Consider the following 23,844-nt stretch of genomic DNA (forward strand, 5'->3'; position numbering starts at 1 on the left):
TATAAAATTAAAGCGTATTTGGTGAAATTTAGTGAAAAATTAAAATAAATATATTATATATTTCTTAATGGACACTTAATGGGTATTGTTGTTTTCTTTTAAAATTAACTCATATTTGATGAAATTGAATGAAAAATTAAGATAAATATTTTATATATTTCTTAACGGATACTTAATGGGTATTGTTGTTTTCTTTTAAAATTAACTCATATTTGATGAAATTTAATGAAAAATTAAAATAAATATATTATATATATCTTAATAGATGCTTTATGGGTATCTGTTTGTAGCCCACTTATTAATTAACCGAATTTGAGTTTATGATTTACTCACCTAATTGTAAATGGGTCAATCTGAATCTAACTTATTTAAGTATTATTGGTTTATGATGTTACCCAAATTCAATCCGTTGACTCGTTTTATCACCCGTAATAGGAGTGTACAACTATAAATTAGACCTAATGCATCTACTCCCACATAATAAATTTCTATTTAAATACAAATTTGGTCTCTCAAAAAATCTAACCCAAACCATTTGATTAAAAAATAACAACAATATTTATCAAAAATAAAAGAAAAAAAACCAATAAGGTTAATATTCTCAACTATAGAAAAGGCTAGTAATCTATCTCCTATTCCAAATTATGCTAAAAATTTCAAGAGCACAGCTTATTGATTGCCAGAAAAGAAAAGAAAAGAAAAGAAAAGAAAATAGCAATAGCTGCATGGGAAATAGGATCCCTTAGGAATGAAGCACTTGACCAGCAGCTGGTGAAGAAATGCAGCTGGGGCAAGTTTGATATGTTTATGTTTTAACTCTAAGCTGCCCCGGGCAACTAACCACATCTTCTCCACACGTATGGTCAAAAAAATCCACACGTGAGAAACCGGTCCCGGCTTCCCATCGGGTCAAGTCCGGCCCAGTTTGGAGTTAGAGTGTGAGGATAGATATCCAACTGACCCGATAACAAACAAGCAGGTACTGAATCCGACCCGACCCATATGGATTCTAATTTTATGGGTAAGCTCAATTTCAATCTCCAAAACCAGTTTCAAATTATAAATAGGCTTTAGAACCTCATAAGAATTTAGAACAGTTTAAAATTAATTAATTATTAACAACCCGACTCGTTTATTATAACCCAACATGACAGGTCCGGCTTGGAATTAAATGCCAGACCAGCTGTTGCCCCCGTCGGGTCGGGTTGATCGAGAGGGATATATCCTCCGCATTCTCGCACACAAAGCTCTGATAAGTTTTTGCTGATATGTATTGTACATTAGGACTAGCTGGCTTTGACTTTAAAAGTCAAGGGGCATTTTCGATTACCAAGAACAAACCAAAGAACGACGTCGTTGCAAAGGAGTGTGGGAAGACACAAAAGGGCAACGGTGTACCGCGTGACCAGCACTGACACCATTAACTCTCTCTCTCTCTCTCTCGGCCTGCAAATCTAAACCTGCTCTCTCTCTCTCTCTCTCTCTCTCTCTCTCTCTCTGGTTTGTTGCTGCTGCTGCTGTTTCGTCATGTCGGTTAGTTCTGAAATTTCTTACCTCTTCTTTTTGTTTCTCTGGCTTGTTCAGTTATGATGTGTTTGGGTGCTGGGAAAAATGAGGAAATGAAAAGAGAAGAAATGGAAAATATTAAATCGTGTATTTTTGTTGTTTTGGGGTTTAGGTAACCAGGACAACACAAAGCGTAAGATTTATGTTATTGTTATGATCATTTTTAAAATTTTGTTTCTTCGGTTATGCTTGTCGGGATCCAAACCCGCGTTTATTGAGGAGCCGATCATATAAATGTTGAGCCGTTTTGACTTATCAGATCGTTTATTGTGTTGTATCTGCTTAATTTAATTATTAATGTCCTATTAACTTTATCGTTTGATCCCTAGTTCTCTCTCTTTCTTTCCCGTAGGTTTTTTCTGTGTAATGCTATATCATATCAGAGACCCCAGTATTTACTGAAACGTTTTTCTTTCTTTTTTGGCTGTCTTTCGATTGTACCCATTTGCTAAATTTGCCCATTAATTTCAAAACTCTTACATCTGTGCACGATGCCTAAAAAGCCCATTGGTTTTTGGGTGCATAGACATTTTGATTTCTTTGGATATGTTTATGTTTTAGGTAGCTTCGATACTGCCTTTGGTTATGCATAAAATGGTTTGAAAATTTCATTTTTTTTTTTCATTTAATTATGATTTAATATAGCTCAGTCTATATGTACGCTGTTTCTTCATTTGGCTCTGGGAAACTTGAAATTTCTTACATGTGTTTTTAACCTATCGATTTGTTATTTTTTTTATTTTAACTGAAATACATTTCCTGAAAACAGCATGGCCCATTGACATATATTGTATAATTTGTGTTTAATATATTGAAATTTAGTGTTTTATTGGGCGAATGTACATCTGCAGTTTGCAAATGGTAGCATGGTGGATTGACTATTATTTATGGATGAACTGATGTATTGCTTCTTTCATATATTTCTTAGCTAAATGAGTAAATTTATTTGAGTAACTACCATTGAGGTCTGAGTCGTAATTGTTTTATGTTGTGTTGGATATTTGGTATACACATATAGCCTGTAGTTTATAAGCATCTTTAAGCTTTTTAGGTTGCTGTACCTTTTTCTTTGTGCACTGTTATTTTTTATTTTCCATTTCATGTTTGCTTTCTTTGAATAAATTTGTCACTTTGGATTTGCACTCAGATTTTGGAAAACTTAAACGTGGGATCTATTTAGGGTCACCTTTAAGTCATCCACAATCTCTTCAAAATCAGGTTCATGCTTTGATTCTAGTCTTCAAGAAATTATCACTCTTCTCACGTAGTCTAAAAGATAAATAAAAATAAAAATGTAAGGTTATGTGTTTATGTCATATGGGGAATTGTGGATGCTGGTTGATCACTTGTTTCATCATCTTTGTTTTTCTTGGCAGTGAATTTTTCATTTTTGATTCGGCTAGTGGCAGCCGAGCGTTTCCCTCATGTTGAGGATACAAACGTATGTGTTGTCTTGTATGGGGATGCGGACAGGTTTATTGATCCCTTGTTTCTTCGCCTTTCATTTGTTTGCTTGGCATTGAGTTATTGGGATTTGGTTTAGCTAAGATCAGCTGCATATTACCCTCATGTTATCACATTCTCTTATAGCGATACTTGTCATCTCGTGTTATGGGGGTCCAGAGTTGGATTGTAAGATTGTTCAAATTTTAAACTTCAGTATGGGTCATTTGGGAAGCTGTAGGATCTTTGAGGTCAAGTTTGGTCGCACGGACCTGATTTTGGACTAACTCAGTCTTTGGATTGTTTCAAGATTGTGCAAATTTTGAACTTAATTTGAGTCATTTAGGAAACAGTCACATAATTTGAGTCATTTAGGAAACAGCTGGATCTTAAAGGAAACATTTGATTGTATGGACTTGATCTTGGATAGAATTCCTCTTATGGCTATCTTATGCAATTCTTAAGAGTGTCAAACTGGAGGATATATCCAATTTTGGGGACCTGGGACACATATTTTGTAGGTGTTAAATGTGGAAATCAATGTTTTGGAAGGCAAAGGCATAAGTGAAGCATTTTAACTTGTGGACGGTGAGGCATAACCCCAAGGCATTGATGCAGAGGTCTTCTAGGAATTTATTTTTTTAGATAAATATAAGTGAATAAATTACATTTTCTCAAAAATAGAAAATAAAAAAATTATGAAATCGAATGTCATTTGTAAACTGCGTGTTGGTAATTCAATGAAAACTAACTAGAATTCATAAAGTAATCTTGCACAGAGAGCTATAATATTTATAGTTCAAATTATTTTCATGATCTAGGATGCAGCTCTCAATTATTTTGGAAAAGTTCATGGGTTTTTGAGATCAACTTGTATTAGGACATATCTTTCATATTAACACGTCTTATAATTTTCTTGCCATATCTAACTTGAGATTCTAACACCCAAAATGTATGAGCCCCCTACTAAAAAGGCACAACAGGTGTGCCTTTTGTACAAATGTCTAACTCGTATTCTATAACTAGGTTTCCTTTTGAGATTTGGTGTTTTAAACTGTGCGTCAAGGCATGTTGGGCACGCCTTGTCTTGAGACAAGCCTCAATTGAGCCTTCTATAACATTGGTGGGAATCCTTCTATGAAATCTCATAAAAGTCCTCTGAGTCATGTGCAGTATGTTCAAGATTGAGGTCATGTCTCGGATTCTAGCCCATCAAAGAATTTCACATTTTTGAGGTAGTCCAAACAGAAGAAAATAAATTGTTGGCATGTGCCACAGAATATTCATATGTTGTACATATTGGGGTGGCAATGGGTGTTCATTTTTCAACATGCCTGATGAACCTTTTAGTAGTTAGCAAAACAGTATTCCAACCATTTGGAACTTGTTAATAGTTTGGTAGGGTTTGGGTAATTGGGATTCCTTTTTTGGATTGATCTTAAATAATGTAAAATATATTACTTTTTACTGCTAGTTACATATATTTTTTTTTAATTTGTTTTCTTTTTAGTTTCTTTTTTAATAAAAAGTCAAAGTTCTAGTACCTGACCAGGGAACTGTTGCTTTATGTGAAGGCTCTAGAACCAATTATTTTGTATCCAGCAGTGGTCCTAAGAGTTCTCCATGTGGGCAATTGCCTCCTCTAGTCTGGAAATCGTGCATTATACTGTTCTTAAAATTGTTTAGAAATTTCCCACCGTTTTGAAATTAGCGTTATAACCCATGTGTTCTGAAAATAATATGATAAATGGCATCCTAAAAAGTCTTGCATGTAAAGATTTAAGTGACAAGTAAACTATTTTATGATTGAAATTTGAAAATCTCCCATTATGAGGGAAATAAAAGTTTTTGCTCTCTCTCGTCATAATCAATAATCTATTAACATAATTCGAAATTAATGCATGTGTTATAGGTTGAATATATGCACGCATGCTAGTGTGCATGCAAGAGCATATGACCTCTTGTATGCCATTTAGGGGTGTACAAAATTTACCAGAAAACCGAAAACCGACCCGAAACTGGAGCGAAATGAGTTTCAGTTCGGTCTTGCGTTTTTTGATTTTGGTTTCGGTTCTTGAAAATTGAAAATTTCGGATTTTGGTTTTTGGTTCGGTTTTGGTTTCCAACCCAAAATTGAATCGAAAAGTCGAAAAACCGAAATATCTTATAAAAATATGTATTAATATTGTCCTGCAATATAATATTTAACTAAAATTAATATATTTATAATTAAGTTCTTTAAGTTCAGTTCTGAATAAAATAAATACATTTTTTCATGTTATTAGTTTTTTTTTTTATTTATCATAATAGAAATCTAAAGAAAGAGAGAAATAGTTAGCTTTTATAAAGCTGGGGAGATTCCCTTCCCTCACAAATTTTTGATGTGGGACAACAAGAGCAGGAAAAACAAACATGCTGACGGCTTGCTCATTGCTAAATGCTCCCAGCTTCCGCATCCATTCTTGTCCCACATCGGTCTTGGTAGAGATTTGAAATCTCTCCTGCATCTATAAATATAGGTTCTCCCCTTTCCTTGATCACTAATCCAACTACTGGCTAGGCTTGATTTTATTGCACCTGGTCCACATTTGACTCCCATAATGTGGTTGAGTCTTCCCAATGTTCCCAGCATGCAAGTTTTCATGTAGTGCGCCAGGTGGACTTCCCATTTGTGGTTGAGTCCTTCAAACTTCCAGAAAAATTTTGGAGGGTTCTGATTATTGGTTAATTATCCAAGCTGAACCAAATAACCGTTAAACCAATAAGAGAAAAATCGTCGATTTCTGTTCGGTTTCGGTTAAGTAATCTAAGAAACCAAATTTTGCAGTTCGGTGTTTGGCTAAAACCGGACCGTACCAAACCAAATTCACCCCTAATGCCATTGCCCCCCCACTAATTTCAACAGCCATGTTTTTTTCTTTTTTAAACTTTCTTTATGTTAAGATCCAATGGATATGCTATGTGCTTTTCATGCTAGTCTGACAATCATGAATACCTGGATGCATTTACATGACAAATAATCTAGACAATCAATAACGGTCTGCACATTCAATTAAAAATCTCCAGCTTGTAGACGAGAAGGGGCGGGGGCAGTTCTCTCCTTTAAAAGCCCTCTTTTTTCCTTCCATCCAAATTCAAACATGAAAGTGGTGAGAGGAATAAAAATTCAGCAAGTTGCAGGCCGACTATTTTCACACCTTTGTGAAAGGACCATGCAGCGCTAGCTAAGGCACTCTTGCTTAACTAGTCAGCCTATCGCTAAACACACAATGTCAACGGAGGTGTTGTTAATGAATTGCGTTGCTTCAATGTTTACTGCTTGCTTGCCACTGCTTTCATAATTGCTTACTACTTCCGTTGCTATTTGATTGAATGGTAATGAAAGTATTTCATGGATGAATTGTAGTAAACGATAGGTTGACTAGTTAAGCAAGAGTGCTTTAGTTGGCGACGCACGGTCCTTTCACAAAGGTGTGAAAATAGTCTCCATGTTTTTTTTTTTTTTTAAACTTTCTTTATGTTAAGGTCCAATGGATATGCTATGTGCTTTTCATGCTAGTCTGACAATCATGAATACCTGGATGCATTTACATGTCAAATAATCTAGACAATCAATAACGGTCTGCACATTCAATTAAAAACGTCCAGCTTGTAGGGGAGAAGGGGCGGGGGCAGTTCTCTCCTTTAAATGCTTTCTTTTTTCCTTCCATCCAAATTCAAACGTGAAAGTTGTGAGAGGAATAAAAATTCAGCAAGCCAAGTCCTGAGCCGCCTCACCCAACAGCACTCCAAGTAGGGGTGTGCTCGGAAACCGAACACTGAACCGAAACATATCGGTTCTTAAAATTAAAAACTGTTACCGAACTGTAAACCGACGGTTCGGTTTTATTTATTTATTTGTTTTTTTGGTTCGGTTTTCTTTTTCTAACCAAATCACCCAATATTAATAATAGACCCATTTCAAATCATTAACTGGGCCTTTATTGGAGAGGGCCAAGCAAAAGCCTGAATTTCTTTGCAGCCCAGATGATGAAAGGCTTGGTTTTATAAGTGGAGAATGTTCCCCCAAAGCTCATGCCAACTGATGTGGGATTGGGATGTGGGCAATGCATTGAGCATGTGAAATGTGGGCCAGGCGCAATAAATGCAAGCCTAGCTAGTAGCTGGGTTGGTAGTAAAGGGAAGGGGAGAACCTATATTTATATATGGGGGAGAGACTTCAAATCTCTACCACATCCGATGTGGGACAAGAATAGATGGGAAGGCTGGGAGCATTGAGCAATAAGCAAGCCATCAGCTCGTTAGCATGAGAGTTTTTCCAGCACTTCTTGTCCCACATTGAAAATTGGTGAGGGAGGGGAGTCTGTCCAAGTTTATAAAAGCTAACTATTACTCTCTTTTTTTTATATATATTTCTATTTTGATAATTAAAATTAAAAAATAAGTTAAGTGAGGATGTATTTATTTTATTCAAAATTGAATTTACTGGGAAATTATTAGTTAAAGAATTTATTAATAAATATATTGACTTTGGTTAAATATTATATTGCAGGACAGTATTAATATATATTTTTATAATATATTTTGGTTTTTTGGTTCAACCCAAAACCGAACCGAGAACCAAAATTTTCTATTTTCAAGAACCGAAACTGAAAACCAAAAGACCAAACGGAAACTTATTTCGGTCTGGTTTCGGGTCTATTTTCGGTTTTTCAGTAAATTTTGTACACCCCTAACTGCAAGAAAAAATGCTTTACTGATTTAACCCCACTCTTACAGCAGTACCTTCTACTAACCAAATCTTCCCCCTTCTTTGGAGGTTATTAAAAGTCAAAATTCTTGGCCATGATGCTTCCGAAATATCCAGGCAAAGAAAACCACTTTCTCAGGATGACTAGTCATCCAATTTCCTTCCAAAGCAAGTCACTTTGCCCATCCTCCATGTTATCCTTTAGTAATATCCCTTAGTGTGATCTAACATGAAAGTTGAATCCTTTCTTGAATCTGCAATTCGCAAATTCTGCTCAATGAGTCTACCTATAACGGTTTAAGAAGGTTTGCACGCCAATTCGCACCACCACTGAAAGAGAAACACAAGAGCTCATTACAGCGTCCCTGTCAATTGCCAACTGAAAAAGATTAAGGAATTGCAGAATGGAGATTCCCATACTATGTATCATCCCAAAAAAAAAAAAAAAAAAATGTAGATCCGTATTGTGCATTCAGAGCTGCAGGTACCAAAAATATTTCATTCCATCATTTTCAAATCTACTTCTTGAACCTTATTCTACGTGGCTCCTGTTATATTATCACTTTTCCTAAAAATTTAAGCTGTTAGGTTGTGGACCAACAATGTATATCAAACTTTAACACTCCCCTGCATGTGCAGTCTGACAGCACGTGGAGAGATAAAACACAATAAAGAACTCCCATTACAGGGAATACAATAATTTTTTAAACACCACACAATAAATGTGGGTAACAAGACTAGAACCCAAGACCTTTTGGTAACCAGCTCTGATATAATTTTATATTACCACTTTTACTAAAAGCTTTAGCTGTTAGGTTGTGAGCTAACAATGCATATCAAGCTTTAACACTCCCCCGCGCGTGCAGCCTAACAGCACGTGGAGATATAACACACAATAAAGAACACCCATTATAGGGAATAATAATTTTTTAAACATCACAAAATAAACGTGGGCAATGAGACTAGAACCGAGGACCTCCTGGTAATCAGCTTTGATACCATGCTAGATTATCACTTTACCTAAAAGCTTAAGCTGTTAGGTTGCGGGCCAACAATGTATATCAAGCTTTAATAGCTCCCTCTTGCTCTTAGATGTCCAACTATTACAAATCAAAACCATGCATTGCAACAATAGTCCTCAAATGTATGTGTTTATTTACCATAAATTGACAAGATACTTTACGAGAAGGGCTCCATTAATTCATAAGGGAGTTAAAGCTTTGGCCTCCAACTCATACCGGTGATTTAACCGCTTCCTAGTTCATCAATTAATAATTAAAACTCGTCCCCCATATTACCTCAAATTTTGCACATGTTTCTACCTTTTGGCCACTGATGGAGAAAAGGGAAAATAGACGAAGAATTTTGGAACGTTAGGCAATGTACTTGTTAGGATAAACCTTCCTCCCTTTGAGAGAGGGTGTCCTTTCCATCCTACAAGCTTCTTCTCAAACTCCTCCATTTTAAGGTCTCCTTGAACTTGGCTCCAACAGGAAGGATTAAATGCAAAAGGGGAAAAACCTTACTCTCCACCTCAACAAGATTGCATGGAGGCATCCAGCCATCCATCAACCCCATTTCATGATAAAAATATTTAAATCAATTCACTCTTGCTAAGGTTTATATAGCTAAGGTTTATATAGTTACCACTTCAAAGCATAATGGAACACATCTTAAATTTAGAATGGTTGCTTCCTCTCGGATAATAGGGTCATATTCAAAGAGAAGGTTGTTGGGAAGTAGTGAAGGACCAATGCCCGCAACAGTTCTTCCCCTTGAGCCAGTCAGCTTGGAATTAAGAAGAATAAACCCCAAGCTTGCTATCAAAATTTCAGTTGATACTTGAATTGGATGTGATATCACCTTCCAATTGTTAAGATCAAGTGGACTGTTCAACAACCTTAAACCCAGGAAGCCCCTCACTTCCCTTCACAGTTAGCGTCTCCTCTCTCTCCTACTGCAAAAATGCCCTGTCTCTGCATTCTTGCTTTGCAATAAAATATTTTGATTGGCTTCTCCTAGAAGCCACACAAGATCATGAATCAAAATACTAAAATGCCCCCAATTATTTCATCCACTTGGGATTGGCTAAGGCCCGACACATGCAGTTGGCACTCATTAGAAATAATGGGCCATCCTCTGGGTAGGTGGGAAGCCAAGCCCCAAAAATTTCCCCGTCTATCTATTTCTTTGGGAAGGAATGCAAGGATCTCTATGAATTTTTTTTCCCTTTCCCTTTGCTTTGGGACAGTATGGTCTTTTTTGTCTCACATTGGTCTTAAGTGGCTGGTGCTTTTGCATAGTCCTATTAACTCATTCAGTGGAACTTGAGAGGGCATTTATTTCGTGTTTTTTAGGAAAAAAAGACACTGACCACCCCTGTGGTTTGAGAAAAATATAGTAACCTCCCCCGAGGTTTAAAAAATCCCAAGAACCTCCCCAAAGGTTTCAAAATGTCGCAGACCTCCCCTAACATTTTATTTTGAGATGCTTACAACCCTCAAAAGATTTGTCATTTTACAAAATACAAGAGGAGGTTTATGTTTTTTTGGCAAATCTCAGGGTAGGTATGTGAAATTCTTGAAGTCTCAGGGGAGGCCCCACCTCAAGGGAGGTTAGTGTCATTTTGCCAAACCTCAGAGGAGTTTTGTTTCTTTTGCCTTTTATTTATTTATTTATTTATTTGAACATATAAAATTCCCAAACTATTGTTTTTGCTGAAGGTAGAACGATTGGGTTGTGAGTCCTCCATAGAATATTGTTATTTGGATTATGTATATTAGATATTATTATTCCATTTATTTGATTGCTGAATATGCATTTACTTGTTAATTTAATTACTTTTGTAATCCTTCTTTTTAATAATAAAATTATCTATTGGTAGATTAATTCGAGTTTACGAGAAGAACATTATATTTACCATAGAAATTTTGAGTAACATTTGATACTTTGCTTAACTGATAATGTGATGGGCATTATGATTCGGTACCTATACAAGAATGATTGAGAAGTAACATGAACTTTTTTCTACCTTAGCATGGCCTTGAAGCATTCTATGCCTTGGGATGCTGATTCCTAAAATTAAAGGCTTGGATGCTGGCCCAGAAAGGAAAGCCTTTTATTACTATTTTGTCTTAAGCTATACATTGACTATAAATCCAGCTGACCTTCCCAATTATCTATTTTTCCTTCAATAACGTTATTCTTTTTAGTAGAATTGCTTGATTAATATTGTACTTGCATCCACACGCTTTCACTATTACAATGTTCATTAGATTTTGCATGCTCTGATTATGCATGCCTTGTCATTTTTTGTTACAGATAAAAACAGTGAAAGTTAGCAATGTCTCCTTAGGTGCATCTGAGCAAGACATAAAGGAGTTCTTTTCCTTTTCTGGTGACATTGAGTATGTTGAAATGTGCAGGTTGGTGGGGACAAGTATTTTCAGTTTAATTTTTAATTTTTAATTATTTTATGCTTGTTCATCTTTGTGCGCTAAGCTTAGTCTCCTAGGAGATGGAACTGTGCAATAATTTATATGTACTGAAAATGTATTATATTTATTTGGTTTTCAGTGAAAATGAGCGGTCTCAAGTTGCATATGTTTCCTTCAAGGATCCCCAGGGGGCGGAGACTGCTGTTCTTCTTTCGGTGCATTCATTTCTCACTTCCTTTTAATTTTGTTAATTTGTTTTTATAGGCTAGTTAATTCCGTACACTATCATTTGATGCAACATTGCATTCAAATTGAAAAAAATTAGGTAAAATGTCTTATTTTATTGTTTACATGGCTAAAGTTCTCACTACTGACCTTTTGTTAGATCCAAATGAGGAAACTTCCCAGTTTTGGATTTTTCTCCTTTCTGTGATACTATGTTTTTTTTGTGCGTGTGATCAAAATCTTGGACTTTTTTATCTGAGGTCTTGGTAAACTTGTGTCAGTTGTTCTGAATTATAGCATAAATATTGATCTTATGCATGCACCATTATGCAGAAAGTTCATTCTATTTTCTAAACATAGCTTCGGCTGAATTTTTTTGGATATGAAAAAATATATTAAGAGACAAACAGAAGTTCAACGAGAGGAAAATAAGATGTCCTAATAAAATAAAAAAAGAAAAGTTACAATAAAACTTCTCTCCAATCCCTTTGAGGATCGGACAACAAAATCCCCTGAAGAAAACTAGAACAAATGGGTCCAACAAGAAGTCAAAAACACTACTATAACCCATAACAAATGATGGGAGGTGGCATATCCTTGAAGATTCTGATATTCCTCTCAACCCAAAGGGTCCATTGAATAGTAAAAACCACACAACTCCATAAGGTTCTTCACATTTGCTCTTTTCAAAGCCCCTATATCTCACTAGTAAGAAGTCATCCACAGCCTGAGGCACCAGCCAAGCTTCACCAGAACAAGAAAAAGAGAGCACTCCGTAGATGCTTCCCCATCTGGCAATGAAGAAAAAGGTGTGCTTAGTTTGATTAGACTCACAGCACATCATGCTCATATCAGGATTGAGAGCCTTACACAGTCTCCTAACTCGTATTAAATCATGTGTATTGATCTTATTGAGAGTCATAGTCCAAATGAAAGTTTGATTTTTGAAGGGAACCTTTGCCTTCCAAATGATGTGGCTCCAAGGAAAATGATTGGGGGAAGGAGTTTTTAAAAGGAAAAGAAAAAAATTTTAGTAGAAAAAAATCTGAAGAATCTTCCTTCCAAACTCTCTCATTCACCCTATTAAAAGGAACAAAATGATCCAGAGCATTAAGCAAGGTAGTGAGCTCGTGAGCCTTTTCATTGAGATTCCAAAAAAAAAAAAAATGAAAATCACAAAAGAACCACCCTCAGCAGAAAGAAATTTAGTTGAAGGGATAAGAAGAGAATAGAGCTATGAAATACACCTCCAAGGACTCGAAGGAACATCTTATCCCTGCATGCAAAATTTGCTTTCAGTAATACTGTGCCAAGAGGGATTTCTCCTCTAAGGGAAGCTGCCATAGCGAGTTAGCTGTAGGAGAAGTGGTAGACAACAATTTACGAAGATCCAAACTGCCCTCTTCCTTAGACCTACAAACCACCTACTACTGGTCAACCAAATGATCCTTCTTCTCCGTAAAGTTAGAGACAATGGGAATCTCTCCTTGACTCTCTTATTACTCCTAGCTACCCAATAGGGACTCTCGAAATGGGTAGGAGATAAAGAGGCATATTTCACCCCTGGAGATAAAGAGGCATATTAGAGAGACATGTGAAAGTGAAGTAGTTATCCCAAGAGGGGAGGGGGTGAATTGGGTTATTAAAATTTTAATTCCTCTTATGGATTCTTGAATTACTTGTTTTATCAAACACACAGCTTTTCTAATTCAATCAATTCACAAACCAAAACTAAAAGTTTAAAACACACCACAAGTTAAAAAAAAAACTTATCCAAACAATCAATCAATTAATAATTCAAATCAACCACAATTTGCTGCACTTGCAGAATTTCAACTTTTGAGAATTTTTGCTTTGTTAGCAGCCCTGTGAGTAATTGCAAGCCCTGTATTTGAATGAAATTATTTGCTCTCTCTTAATTAAGATTTTCGCAAACGATTAACCAACGTACTCCCTTTTGGGTTTTTGCAAAGTGTTAATCAAAACGTACTTTCTTTTTGGTAAGAGTCTTCTTTTAATTTCAGTTTTGTTCTCTGCAGCTTGCACTTAGCATAAAACACAATACAATATATGAAGGTGCTGAAAATAAAGAGTAGAGAAAGAAGAACACCGAGATTTTTACGAGTTTCGGCTTATTCTCAGCCTACGTCCTTGCCTTTGACCAATACCACCAAAGGATTCCACTATGCCGTTCCTTTCCGGGAGAAACAAACCTTTTATAAGCGATACTCCACGCTTAAACACTTCTTAAGTAAGCTAGAGTTGCACCTTTCCAAGTGATACCCCACACTTGGTCCAACGATCCAACAACCTGGAATTGTCAAAGAAACTACGAGAAACAATAGTTGACCTCTGCGTACAATAACACTCTCACATAGAGTAGGTTAGTACACCAATCAACACAATATACTTCAATGTAAATTCAATATAAAGAAATTGAAGCTTAATGAAATTCTATCACCAGATTAATCTTCCTTTGATTGAAAGATTCACACTTTAATGCTCAATTTCGTGTGAGATGATCAGCAAGAACTCAGTTGAGTAAGCAGTAAGATGTGGGCAAGAAAGCCTTTGAGAGTATTAGATTGCTGAAAATATTTCTTGGTGATTAAAATCCTTGTCTTGGTGGCTATTTATAGAGTTTAAAAAAGTTAATTTCTTGCTCTCCAAGTTTACTTGGAGTGTTGGTCAAGTTTACAAAAAGATTGGAGTCCAAGAAACCAATTTTTAAAATTTTTCAGTGGGTAATTTTAAAAATTTGTGGAATGGCAGTCACCTGTCATGATTGATCAGGCGCCTCAGTTAAAATTGAAAGACTAAATGCTGGCAGTCGCCTGTCAAAACACTGGTAGTCGCCTCAGAGCACAAGGCAGGCACCTTCTGTCTACCAGTTCTTAAAAAACACAAAAATGGTTAGTCGCCTGGGAATGTTGGGCAGGCGTCGGAGCTTTCAAAAATATTGTTTTTTAAGATTCGACTTTGAAACTCGTTTCATTTGAGACTTTCATTATTTATAACTTTGGAAATCATATTTCAAGGTCTTTAAAAATAGTTTCATAAGATTTTAATTTGACCTTAAAGAGCTTCAATACTTTTTATATTGATTTTTACTTGAAGTACTTACATAAGACTTCCTTGAGACTTTTGACATTCTAAGCACTTAAGTCTCCATGCTTGTCTTTGAGTTCTCTTGCTTGCTCTCATAATCTTCAAGCTTTATTAGGACATCTTTGAATCCATGCCTCGACTCTTTAAGCTTCATTTTTTCATCTTTCTTTGAAGTATAAGCTTTGAATGATCCTTATGCGCATTTGACCTTGTAGTCATATATTTGAGTCCTGAAATATCATCATTTAACCAAATATGTTAAGTTCCTCTTGTTTGTTATCATCAAAACAAGATTTTAAGCCTTGTAAGGCCAACAATCTCCTCCTTTTTGATGATGACAAATAAGGAGCAAAAAATTGAGTAAGTCTTAAAAAGACTCCCCCTTACAATAAGTATCAACTTAACAATATATGCAATATCAGGATCAAGTTTAATATTAATTTCAATATCATGCTCATGTATCAAAATCACATCATTCAAGATATCATGCTCAATTTTTGCCCTAAAATTTCTCCTCTTTTTGACATCAATAAAAAAGAGTAATATATCAAGAAAAAAGTATAAATACTAAGGCAATAAATTGTATATCATAATATTCAAAAATCTCCATAAATCATGATTTCATAGCTTAACAAATCTAACTCCCCCTGAATGAAGTATATTTCATAATCAATAAATTCAGACTTTCATTCATGAATTATAAACTATGTATTCATGAAGGAGTCAAGATTACCAATCATGCTTTTAAATTTATCATGCCATGCTCAAATATTATTTTATTTCATGTAAGTGCTCATGGATACCAATATCACAACAACATCATCAATATCATATCATGCTTATGAATATAAATAAGCTGTCACGCTCAAGTATCAATTAACATACTCATGGATGCCAATATATTTCATAGATACCAATAGTAATATCATATCATGAGCTTCTTATGGATGTCAATTTATGTTCATAGATGAATTCAACTCTCTCTTCCCCTTTTTGACATTAATAAAGAAGGTTATCAATAAGCATATGTATTCTAATGCAAGCACAAGATAAATAAGCCTTGGACAATTCATTCATTGATTGTGGCCAACAATATTATTTTGTTTCAATATGATAACTATCAACAAGCTCAGAAACTCATCCTTATCCCCTATTTCAATATGTCTAATATCGTTGTATTATGAAATGATTTTCCATAGATTTGATCAAGGAGAGTTTTCTTTTTGAGTCAGCCATATGCTATGAGCATAAAACAAGTTCATGGCACCTACAATACTTTTAATCAGTTGTATTTCATATTTTTCACTTATGAGCTTCGTTAGTGATTGATTTTCTTATTCTCAAGTATGTGCAAATAATATTATATGTTATGCTAAAAAAATTTTAACCTTAAGTACTTATAACAGTTCGACTAAGGTTATGCTTTTTCATCCCTTTAATTATAGCTGAAATATTCACCATGATATGCGTAGTTAATATAGATTTTCAGATTATGCATAAAATCTTTAAGCATGTCTATTATTAGAGCACATTTATAATTATCACTTTATTTCTTTTAGGATCGGCTTACTTAAATTCTATATTTTGTTGAGTCATTACTAATCCATTTCACTTCAGCATAATTTTAGCGTTTGTAACTCCTAATAAGAGAATACTTATGCCTAAAATCTATGATTTATGAACTAGTCTTTCATCTTGGTACCCATACTTTTTTGGGTCCGGATGGTTTAACAAGTGATGTTTCTTTTACTTTCCAAACTTGTTTAATTTTCACATCTTTCTTTTTTAATGGACATTTAAACTTTATATGTCCCTTCTTCTTACATACGAAACATATAGTGTGAGTATAGGCATTTGAGGAGGTGCTAGCATAATCTTTGGAGGCTTTTGTAAAGTACCCTTATAGAGGTTCTTTTTCCTTGTATTTTCAACTCCATTAAACCCTATGCCTTTTTTGTTCAAAGACATTCTTTGTGCACCAATCATTCTATCAAAATTTTCTTTTCCTTTAATGAAGTTGTAGATTATTTTAGTTTGATCTTCAATTTGTCTCTTAAGATAATAGATTTCTGAATCTTGTATGTTTTTGCCCTTTTCTTGCATCTTTACTTGATCTTGAGACATCTTATTGATTTTGCTTTCCAATTCAGAAATATGTCTTTTTCTTTATCCATGGAAGTTTTGGACTTTAGAACTTCTAGTTCTTTGATTACCTTTTCATTCTTGCTTTCTAATCTATGGATTTTTAACTCTTTTTCACTTTCAGCAAGTTTTAAAGATTCTAGCTCTTTCATTACTCCTTCGTTCTTGTTTTTCAATAATGTGTATCATTTAGTCACATTAACTAGAATTTTATGTACCTTGAATAGATCATTTTGAAGTTCTTCATAAGAGGGCATACTCTTATCATTGGATTCTTCTGCTGAATCATCACAAGGACTATTAAAAGACTTGGATGAGGAGCTTTCCTCATCGTCCCATGCCATATAGCAAGCGACCTCTTAGTCACTTGATTCATTATCAGAATTACTTGTATTCAAGTTATTCCAAGTAGTTGCTTTCATTGCCTTTTTCTTTTTCTTTTTGGAATCTTTCTTAAGTTTTGGACAATTCGGTTTTAGGTGTCCTACTTTCTTACAAATATAGCATGTAGGTGGTCTTTTCTTTGTTTCTTTCTTATTAGTTTCTTCCTCATCTGATTTTGAGTTCTGGATTTTTCTTTTGAATTTATTCTTCCTTCTTAGTATTCTTGCAAGTTTCTTGGATATGAAGGCTATTTCATCTATATCCATCTCTTCTTCATCGTCGTCACTAGAGTTTTATTTTGAAGCTTTAAAAACAATTGATTCTTGAGCTTTAGATTTTCCACTTCTTTCATTCATAGACATCTCATATGTGAGAAGGGATCCTATGAGTTCATCTAGTGAGGTGTTTTTAAGATTTCTTCCTTCCGTTATAACTGTGGCTTTTGTTTCTCATATTGGAGGAAGTCCTCTAAGGATTTTACGGATCATCTCATAAGTAGAGTATGTTTTTCTTAAGGCATTTAAAGAATTTATTATGTGTGTGAACCTAATGTACATATTAGTGATGGTTTCATCCGGGTTCATTTTGAAAGCTTCATACTCGCTTGTGAGCATGTCAATTCTACTATCTCTAACATCTATTGTACCTTCATAAATTACTTCTAGCTTATCCCATATTTCTTTGGCTGATTTACATGCCATGACCCTATTAATTTCATTTATATCAAGAGCACAATATAATGCATTCATAGTACTTGAGTTTACTTGTAACATCTTATGGTCATTGTCGGTCATGTTTTTTTTTTCTTTGGGTGCTTCTTTTCCATCTACAGGTTTTGTAGGAATTAAGTCACCATGCGTGACAACCTTACAAGCCTTCCAATCCATTGTTTGAAGATAAATTCTCATACGTTATTTTCAAAATGCATAATTTAAACCACAAAAGATGGGAGACCTAGTTGAGGATTGACCCTCTCCAAAGGGAGTTACTCCTATATGTGCCATTTAGATTTTTATATAGCTATTAATTAAGATTTGTTAGAATTCCGCTTTGATACCAATTGAAAGTGAAGTAGTTATCCCGAGAAGGGGGGGGGGGGGGGGGGGCGGGGGGGAATTGGGTTATTAAAATTTTAGTTCTTCTTATGGATTCTTGAATTACTTGTTTTATCAAACACACAACTTTTTTAATTCAATCAATTCACAAACCAAAACTAAACACACCACAAGTTAAAAAAAGAAAAACTTATCCAAACAATCAATCAATTAATAACTCAAATTAACCAATCAAAAATACCCAATCAACCACAATTTGCAGCGCTTGTGGAATTTCAGCTTTTGAGAATTTTTGCTTTGTTAGCAGCCCTATGAGTAATTGCAAGCCCTGTATTTGAATGAAATTATTTGCTTTCTTAATTAAGATTTCTGCAAATGATTAACCAACGTACTCCCTTTTGGGTTTCCGTAAAGTGTTAATCAAAACGTACTTTTTTTATATTGGGAGTCTTCTTTTAATTTCAGTTTTGTTCTCTGCTACTTGCACGTAGCATACAACACAATACAATATATAAAGGTGCTGAAAATAAAGAGTAGAGAAAGAAGAACACTGAGATTTTTACGAGGTTCGGCTTATCCCCAGCCTACGTCTTTGCCTTTGACCAATACCACCAAAGGATTCCACTATGCCGTTCCTTTTTGGGCGGAACAAGCCTATTACAAGCGATACCCCACGCTTAAACACTCCTTAAATAGGCTAGAGTTGCACCTCTCCAAGTGATACCCCACACTCAGTCCAACGATCCAACAGCTTGGAATCGTCAAAGAAACTACAAGAAACAATAGGTAACCTCTGCGTACAATGACACTTTCACATAGAGCAGGTTAGTATAACAATCAGCACAATATACTTCAATATAAATTCAATATAAAGAAATTGAAGCTCAATGAAATTCTATCACCAGATTAATCTTCCTTTGATTGAAAGATTCAGACTTTAAATCTCAATTTTGTGTGAGATGATCAGCAAGAACTCAGTTGAGTAAGCAGTAAGATGTGTGCAAGAAAGCCTTTGAGAGTTAAAAGCACTTGAGAGTATTAGATTGTTGAAAATATTTTTTGGTAATTAAAATTCTTGTCTTGGGGGCTATTTATAGAGTAAAAGTTAATTACTTGCTCCCCAAGTTTACTTGGAATGTTAGTCAAGTTTACAAAAAGATTGGAGCCCAAGAAACCAATTTTTAAAATTTTCGCATGGGCAATTTTAAAAATTTGTTGAGTGGCAGTTGCCTGTCACGATTGGTCAGGTGCCTGTCTCAGTTAAAATTGAAAGACAGAACACTGGCAATCGCCTTAGAGCACAAGGTAGGCGCCTGTCAGGCTACCATCAAGCGCCTGACACGTTTCTGTTTGCCAGTTCTTAAAAAACACAAAAATGGTCAGTTGCTTGAGAATGTTGGGCAGGCCCTTGAGCTTTCAAAAATATTTGTTTTTTAAGATTTGACTTTGAAAACTCGTTTCATTTGAGACCTTCATTATTTATAACTTTGGAAATCATATTTCAAGGTCTTTAAAAATGGTTTATTAAGATTTTAATTTGTCCTTAAAGAGCTTCAATACTTTTTATATTGATTTTTACTTGAAGTACTTACATAAGACTTCCTTAAGACTTTTGACATTCTAAGCACTTAAGTCTTCATGTTTGTTTTTCTTTGAGCTCTCTTGCTTTGTCTTTCTTTGGCTCCATCTTGCCTTCAAGTTTTAATATACTTTTAAGTTTTTTAGCAAGTCCTCTTTAACATCTATGCTTGCATAATCTTCAAGCTTTATTAGGACATCTTTGAATCCATGCCTTGACTCTTTAAGCTTAATTTTTTCATCTTTCTTTGAAGCATAAACTTTGAATGATCCTTATGAGCATTTGACCTTGTAGTCATATATTTGATTCCTGAAATATTATCACTTAACCAAATATGTTAAGTTCCTCTTGTTTGCTATCATTAAAACAAGATTCTAAGCCTTGTAAGACTAACAACATGCCTAAATAAGTGTAAGATGAACACTTGGAGAATAAAGGAGCACTTTTCCTCTCATCAAGCTGTTTAGACACCTTCTTCACACCTGGAGATAAGGAGGCATATTAGGGAGACAGGCCTAAATAAGTGTAAGATAAACACTTGGAGAATAAAGGAGCACTTTTCCTCTCATCAAGCTGTTTAGACACCTTCTTCACACCTTGAGCCCAACAGGCCAAGGATTATGGCCCGTAGGAAGCCCAAAATAAGTCAAAGGCCAATCTAAAATTGCACACCCCAACTAAAGAGGCAATATATCACACCCAGCTGTTCACTCTTAACCAAATCTGTTTTTAAGCCTGAAACCCTCTTGAATACATCCAAAAAAGAGCCCTTATGATATTCCAAGGAAAAAAATCATGTCATTAGTTTGAAGATGAGACAGTGTTACCCCTGCATTCCCTCTCCTATCCCTCTCTCAAAAAACCTTTATCCACTTCCCCATCTATCAATCAGCTCAAATAACAACCATGAGAACAAACATGAAAGGAGAAAGTAGATCCCGTTGTCTAACATGTTTTGAAGCCCTAAACATGACTTGTGTTCTCCATTGATGATGATTAAAGAAAAAGCATTAGACAAGCATCTCATCCATGCTCACCATCTCTCCCTAGAACCCTTTACTAGCGATAACCTTGTAACGGAAATTCCAACTAACACGATCATAAACCTTTTCAAAATCCAGTGTAAACAAAATCCCCTCTTTCCTTCTACTCACGTCCTCTGCAACCTTGATTTGAGCCTGAGAAATAGTCTCCTATCACAAAACTCAGCATATCCCTGAGTACTTTAGCTATAATCTTAGACACACTAGTGAGTTTGGCAGCACTTATGGCACTTATCGCTTAAAATAAGTGCTATGTAAAATGTGGTGTTTTTGGCATGTTTTCAAATACGTTCTTTTTTAAAGAAGTGCTGAAAAACGGCAGTTTTCAAAGTGAATTTGCGAAGCTATCTGGGATTGTTTATTTTGAGCACTTATATTAAGTGCCACTAAAGAGAGGCGGTGGCAATTCAGCAATTTAAAAAATCTACATGCCCATTCTCATCCCTTCTCCCTCCCTTTCCCTCTCCTCTCTTCCTGACTGTGTGCAGGAATGCTGTCTGCCCCCGACCACACTCCCTCCCTCCCTCCCTTGCCTGTGCCTTGCCACCAGTCTCCGATGCCCATCCTGCACGTACCCCGCCAGAAACCCCCCTCCAATTGCACCATTGCTGCCTCTAAGCCTGCAAAGAACGGTTCTGTTGTTGTTGACGATGCTGTTGTTGTCCTCCAACAAAACATCGGCAATGATCGGGAAGATGGTGCTGGTGTCTGGTGGAGGGTCCATCTTGTCAAGGATACAAACATCTGCCGATACTGTGGCATTGGGCATTGGGGTAGTGAAGCAGAAAGGATGAAGTTGCAAAGTTGTTATATGATTTGTTTTTTTTTTCCCGTTTGTAAGTCTGGATGGTATTGTTAAAAACCAAAATTTAACCCAAGATGATGATTTTGAGGTGCTGTTTAAGTTTGAGTATGATTTTTTTTAAAGGAAAAAAAAATTAATAATTTTGGTAACAACTGGTTATACAGAAATTAATAATAATATTACTGTTGGTAGGAATTGGTTTAGCTAGAAAATATGTAAAATGTTATTAAGAATATTAATTAGAAAACCTTAATTAAAATGATAATTTATTTAATAATATTATTAACATAATTTAACAATCATATTTAATATTAACATAATTTAACGATCATATTTTGTTTTATTAGATAATATATGTTAATTCTATGTTAAAATATAATAATATTATTCATATGATAATATTGTAAATTCATAGGCACTTATAATCAAAGTCAATACGCAAACACCACTTACTTAATTGGCACTTATATTCAACACTTTTTTGGATACAACCAAACTAGTGAATTTCAGCACTTTATTAGTTCAACACTTATAAAATTCAGCACTTTTTTAAAGTACTTTATCATAAGTGGTTCCAAACGTTAACATATTGATAGGCCAAAAATCAGAAACCTTAATCTATCGACTCTTCATGCCTTTACCTACAATCCCATTAAAATAAAACTCACAAAATATCTTCATTAAACCTTTCCTAATCACATCCCAACAATCTTGTAAGAAGGCCTATTAAAACTATTTGGACTCTGAGCCTTATCCTTTACTACTCCAAACACCACCGCCCTCACTTCACTCACCACAAAGATCCTGTCCAAGCAAATCAATATATATTATAAATTTCTTTAGACAGAAAAATTAGATATTCTGATGCTATCTTTTTGATCCATCACTAGTTGCTCAAGTTTTTAAATTTGCATTTTTCCTGTTTTATTCCTGTGTTTGTGGAGTGTGTAGTCTCTCCGCGTCTTTCTCATCTGCATTATGGTGTTTCAGGGTGCAACCATTGTTGATATGTCTGTCGGTATAGCTCTGGCACCAGAATACAAGCTGCCAGCTACTGCTTCAGTATCACCAGTTGTAAGATCATCCTTATCAAGCCATTTCTAATTTCGGTTACAAAATGATTTTTTTTTTTTACACAACTTATCTGTTCAATTTCAGGAAACAGAGAACAAAAATGCAGTGGCTGCTGAATCTGCTGTCCAGAAGGCAGAGGATGTGGTAAGCAGCATGCTGGCAAAGGGCTTCATTTTGGGCAAGGATGCACTCAATAAGGCAAAGGCCTTCGATGAGAAGCACCAGTTCACTTCCACTGCTACTGCCAAAGTTGCTTCTCTGGACCAGAAGATCGGTTTGACTGAGAAAATCAGTGCTGGAACAACTATTGTGAATGACAAAGTGAAGGAAATGGATCAGAAGTTCCAGGTTTCTGAAAAAACAAAGTCAGCTTTTGCAGCTGCTGAGCAGTCAGTCAGTAACGCTGGCTCTGCCATCATGAAGAACCGTTATGTGTTGACTGGGGCATCATGGGTTACTGGTGCATTCAGTAGAGTTACCAAGGCAGCTGGGGAAGTTGGACAGAAGACGAAGGAGAAGATGGCAGAGGAAGAACAGGAAAAGAAAATAGCCGAGGGCTATTCGCAGCTTCATGAGAATGATTCCCCAAAAGCTGCGACAAATGAGCAGCCCTCCAAACCAATGCCTGCACAAGGTTTGATCCTTTAATTTGCTAAAACTTGTGTAAATATTTTTCCAGAGAGTTTGGATCTCATCATCTTATATTTTGTCTGCTCTTTTCTGGTTGTTTTGGATGTAGTAAATTAGAGTAGGTTGTTATACCTTGGTTCATTACATTTGTAAGTCGGTACTTGAGCATATTTTGGCTGAAGTGTTTTTTGTCATACACATATATGGATGCCTGAGTCTTTACTTGGTTTATTTTGTAGATATTGCAGATATTTAACTCAACGGGTAAAAAAATGAAGATTTTTAGCTAGGAAGGAGAGAGAGAGAGAGAGAAGAAAAATTCTCTCAGCCAATGTATTTGGTAGGGGGGTGGGGGTGGAAATGGAATAACAAGAATGTTTTGCTGTGTCACAATCCTACATTAAATTTGTACTGGGGAGATTTTATGTATATAAGGATGATTTCGGTTTCAACCATGCGAGGGCCTTTTATAGGATAGAACCAGAAGGCAAGTGGACGAAAGCGGACAATACTTTCACTGGAGTTGGATTGGATTGGTACGTTTGCTTAAGTAGCCATTTCTTCTGTTTTCCTTCCTCACCTCTGCCCTACCTACCATGGGCC

At 35.5% G+C, this 23,844-nt stretch overlaps 1 protein-coding gene across 3 annotated transcripts; it reads left to right on the plus strand.

Annotated features, from left to right (window-relative positions):
- The first annotated feature begins 1,251 nt into the window (after positions 1–1,251).
- On the plus strand, positions 1,252–23,472 carry LOC131159318 (binding partner of ACD11 1). Of its 3 annotated transcripts, XM_058114115.1 has the most exons (6): positions 2,714–2,784; positions 2,943–3,039; positions 11,081–11,184; positions 11,336–11,411; positions 22,528–22,611; positions 22,696–23,472. In XM_058114115.1, the coding sequence occupies exons 2-6, from the start codon at positions 3,010–3,012 to the stop codon at positions 23,257–23,259; spliced, it is 858 nt and encodes a 285-aa protein (XP_057970098.1). In that variant the 5' UTR covers positions 2,714–2,784; positions 2,943–3,009; the 3' UTR covers positions 23,260–23,472. The 3 variants fall into 3 exon arrangements, with proteins under 3 accessions (XP_057970099.1, XP_057970098.1, XP_057970100.1); XM_058114116.1 differs by lacking the exons at positions 2,714–2,784; positions 2,943–3,039 and adding an exon at positions 1,252–1,533; XM_058114117.1 differs by lacking the exon at positions 2,714–2,784 and having other exon boundaries at positions 2,949–3,007.
- Positions 23,473–23,844: the final 372 nt, after the last annotated feature.

This window comes from Malania oleifera, chromosome 7 (assembly GCF_029873635.1).
Source record: "Malania oleifera isolate guangnan ecotype guangnan chromosome 7, ASM2987363v1, whole genome shotgun sequence".
NCBI classification, from domain to species: Eukaryota; Viridiplantae; Streptophyta; class Magnoliopsida; order Santalales; family Ximeniaceae; genus Malania; species Malania oleifera.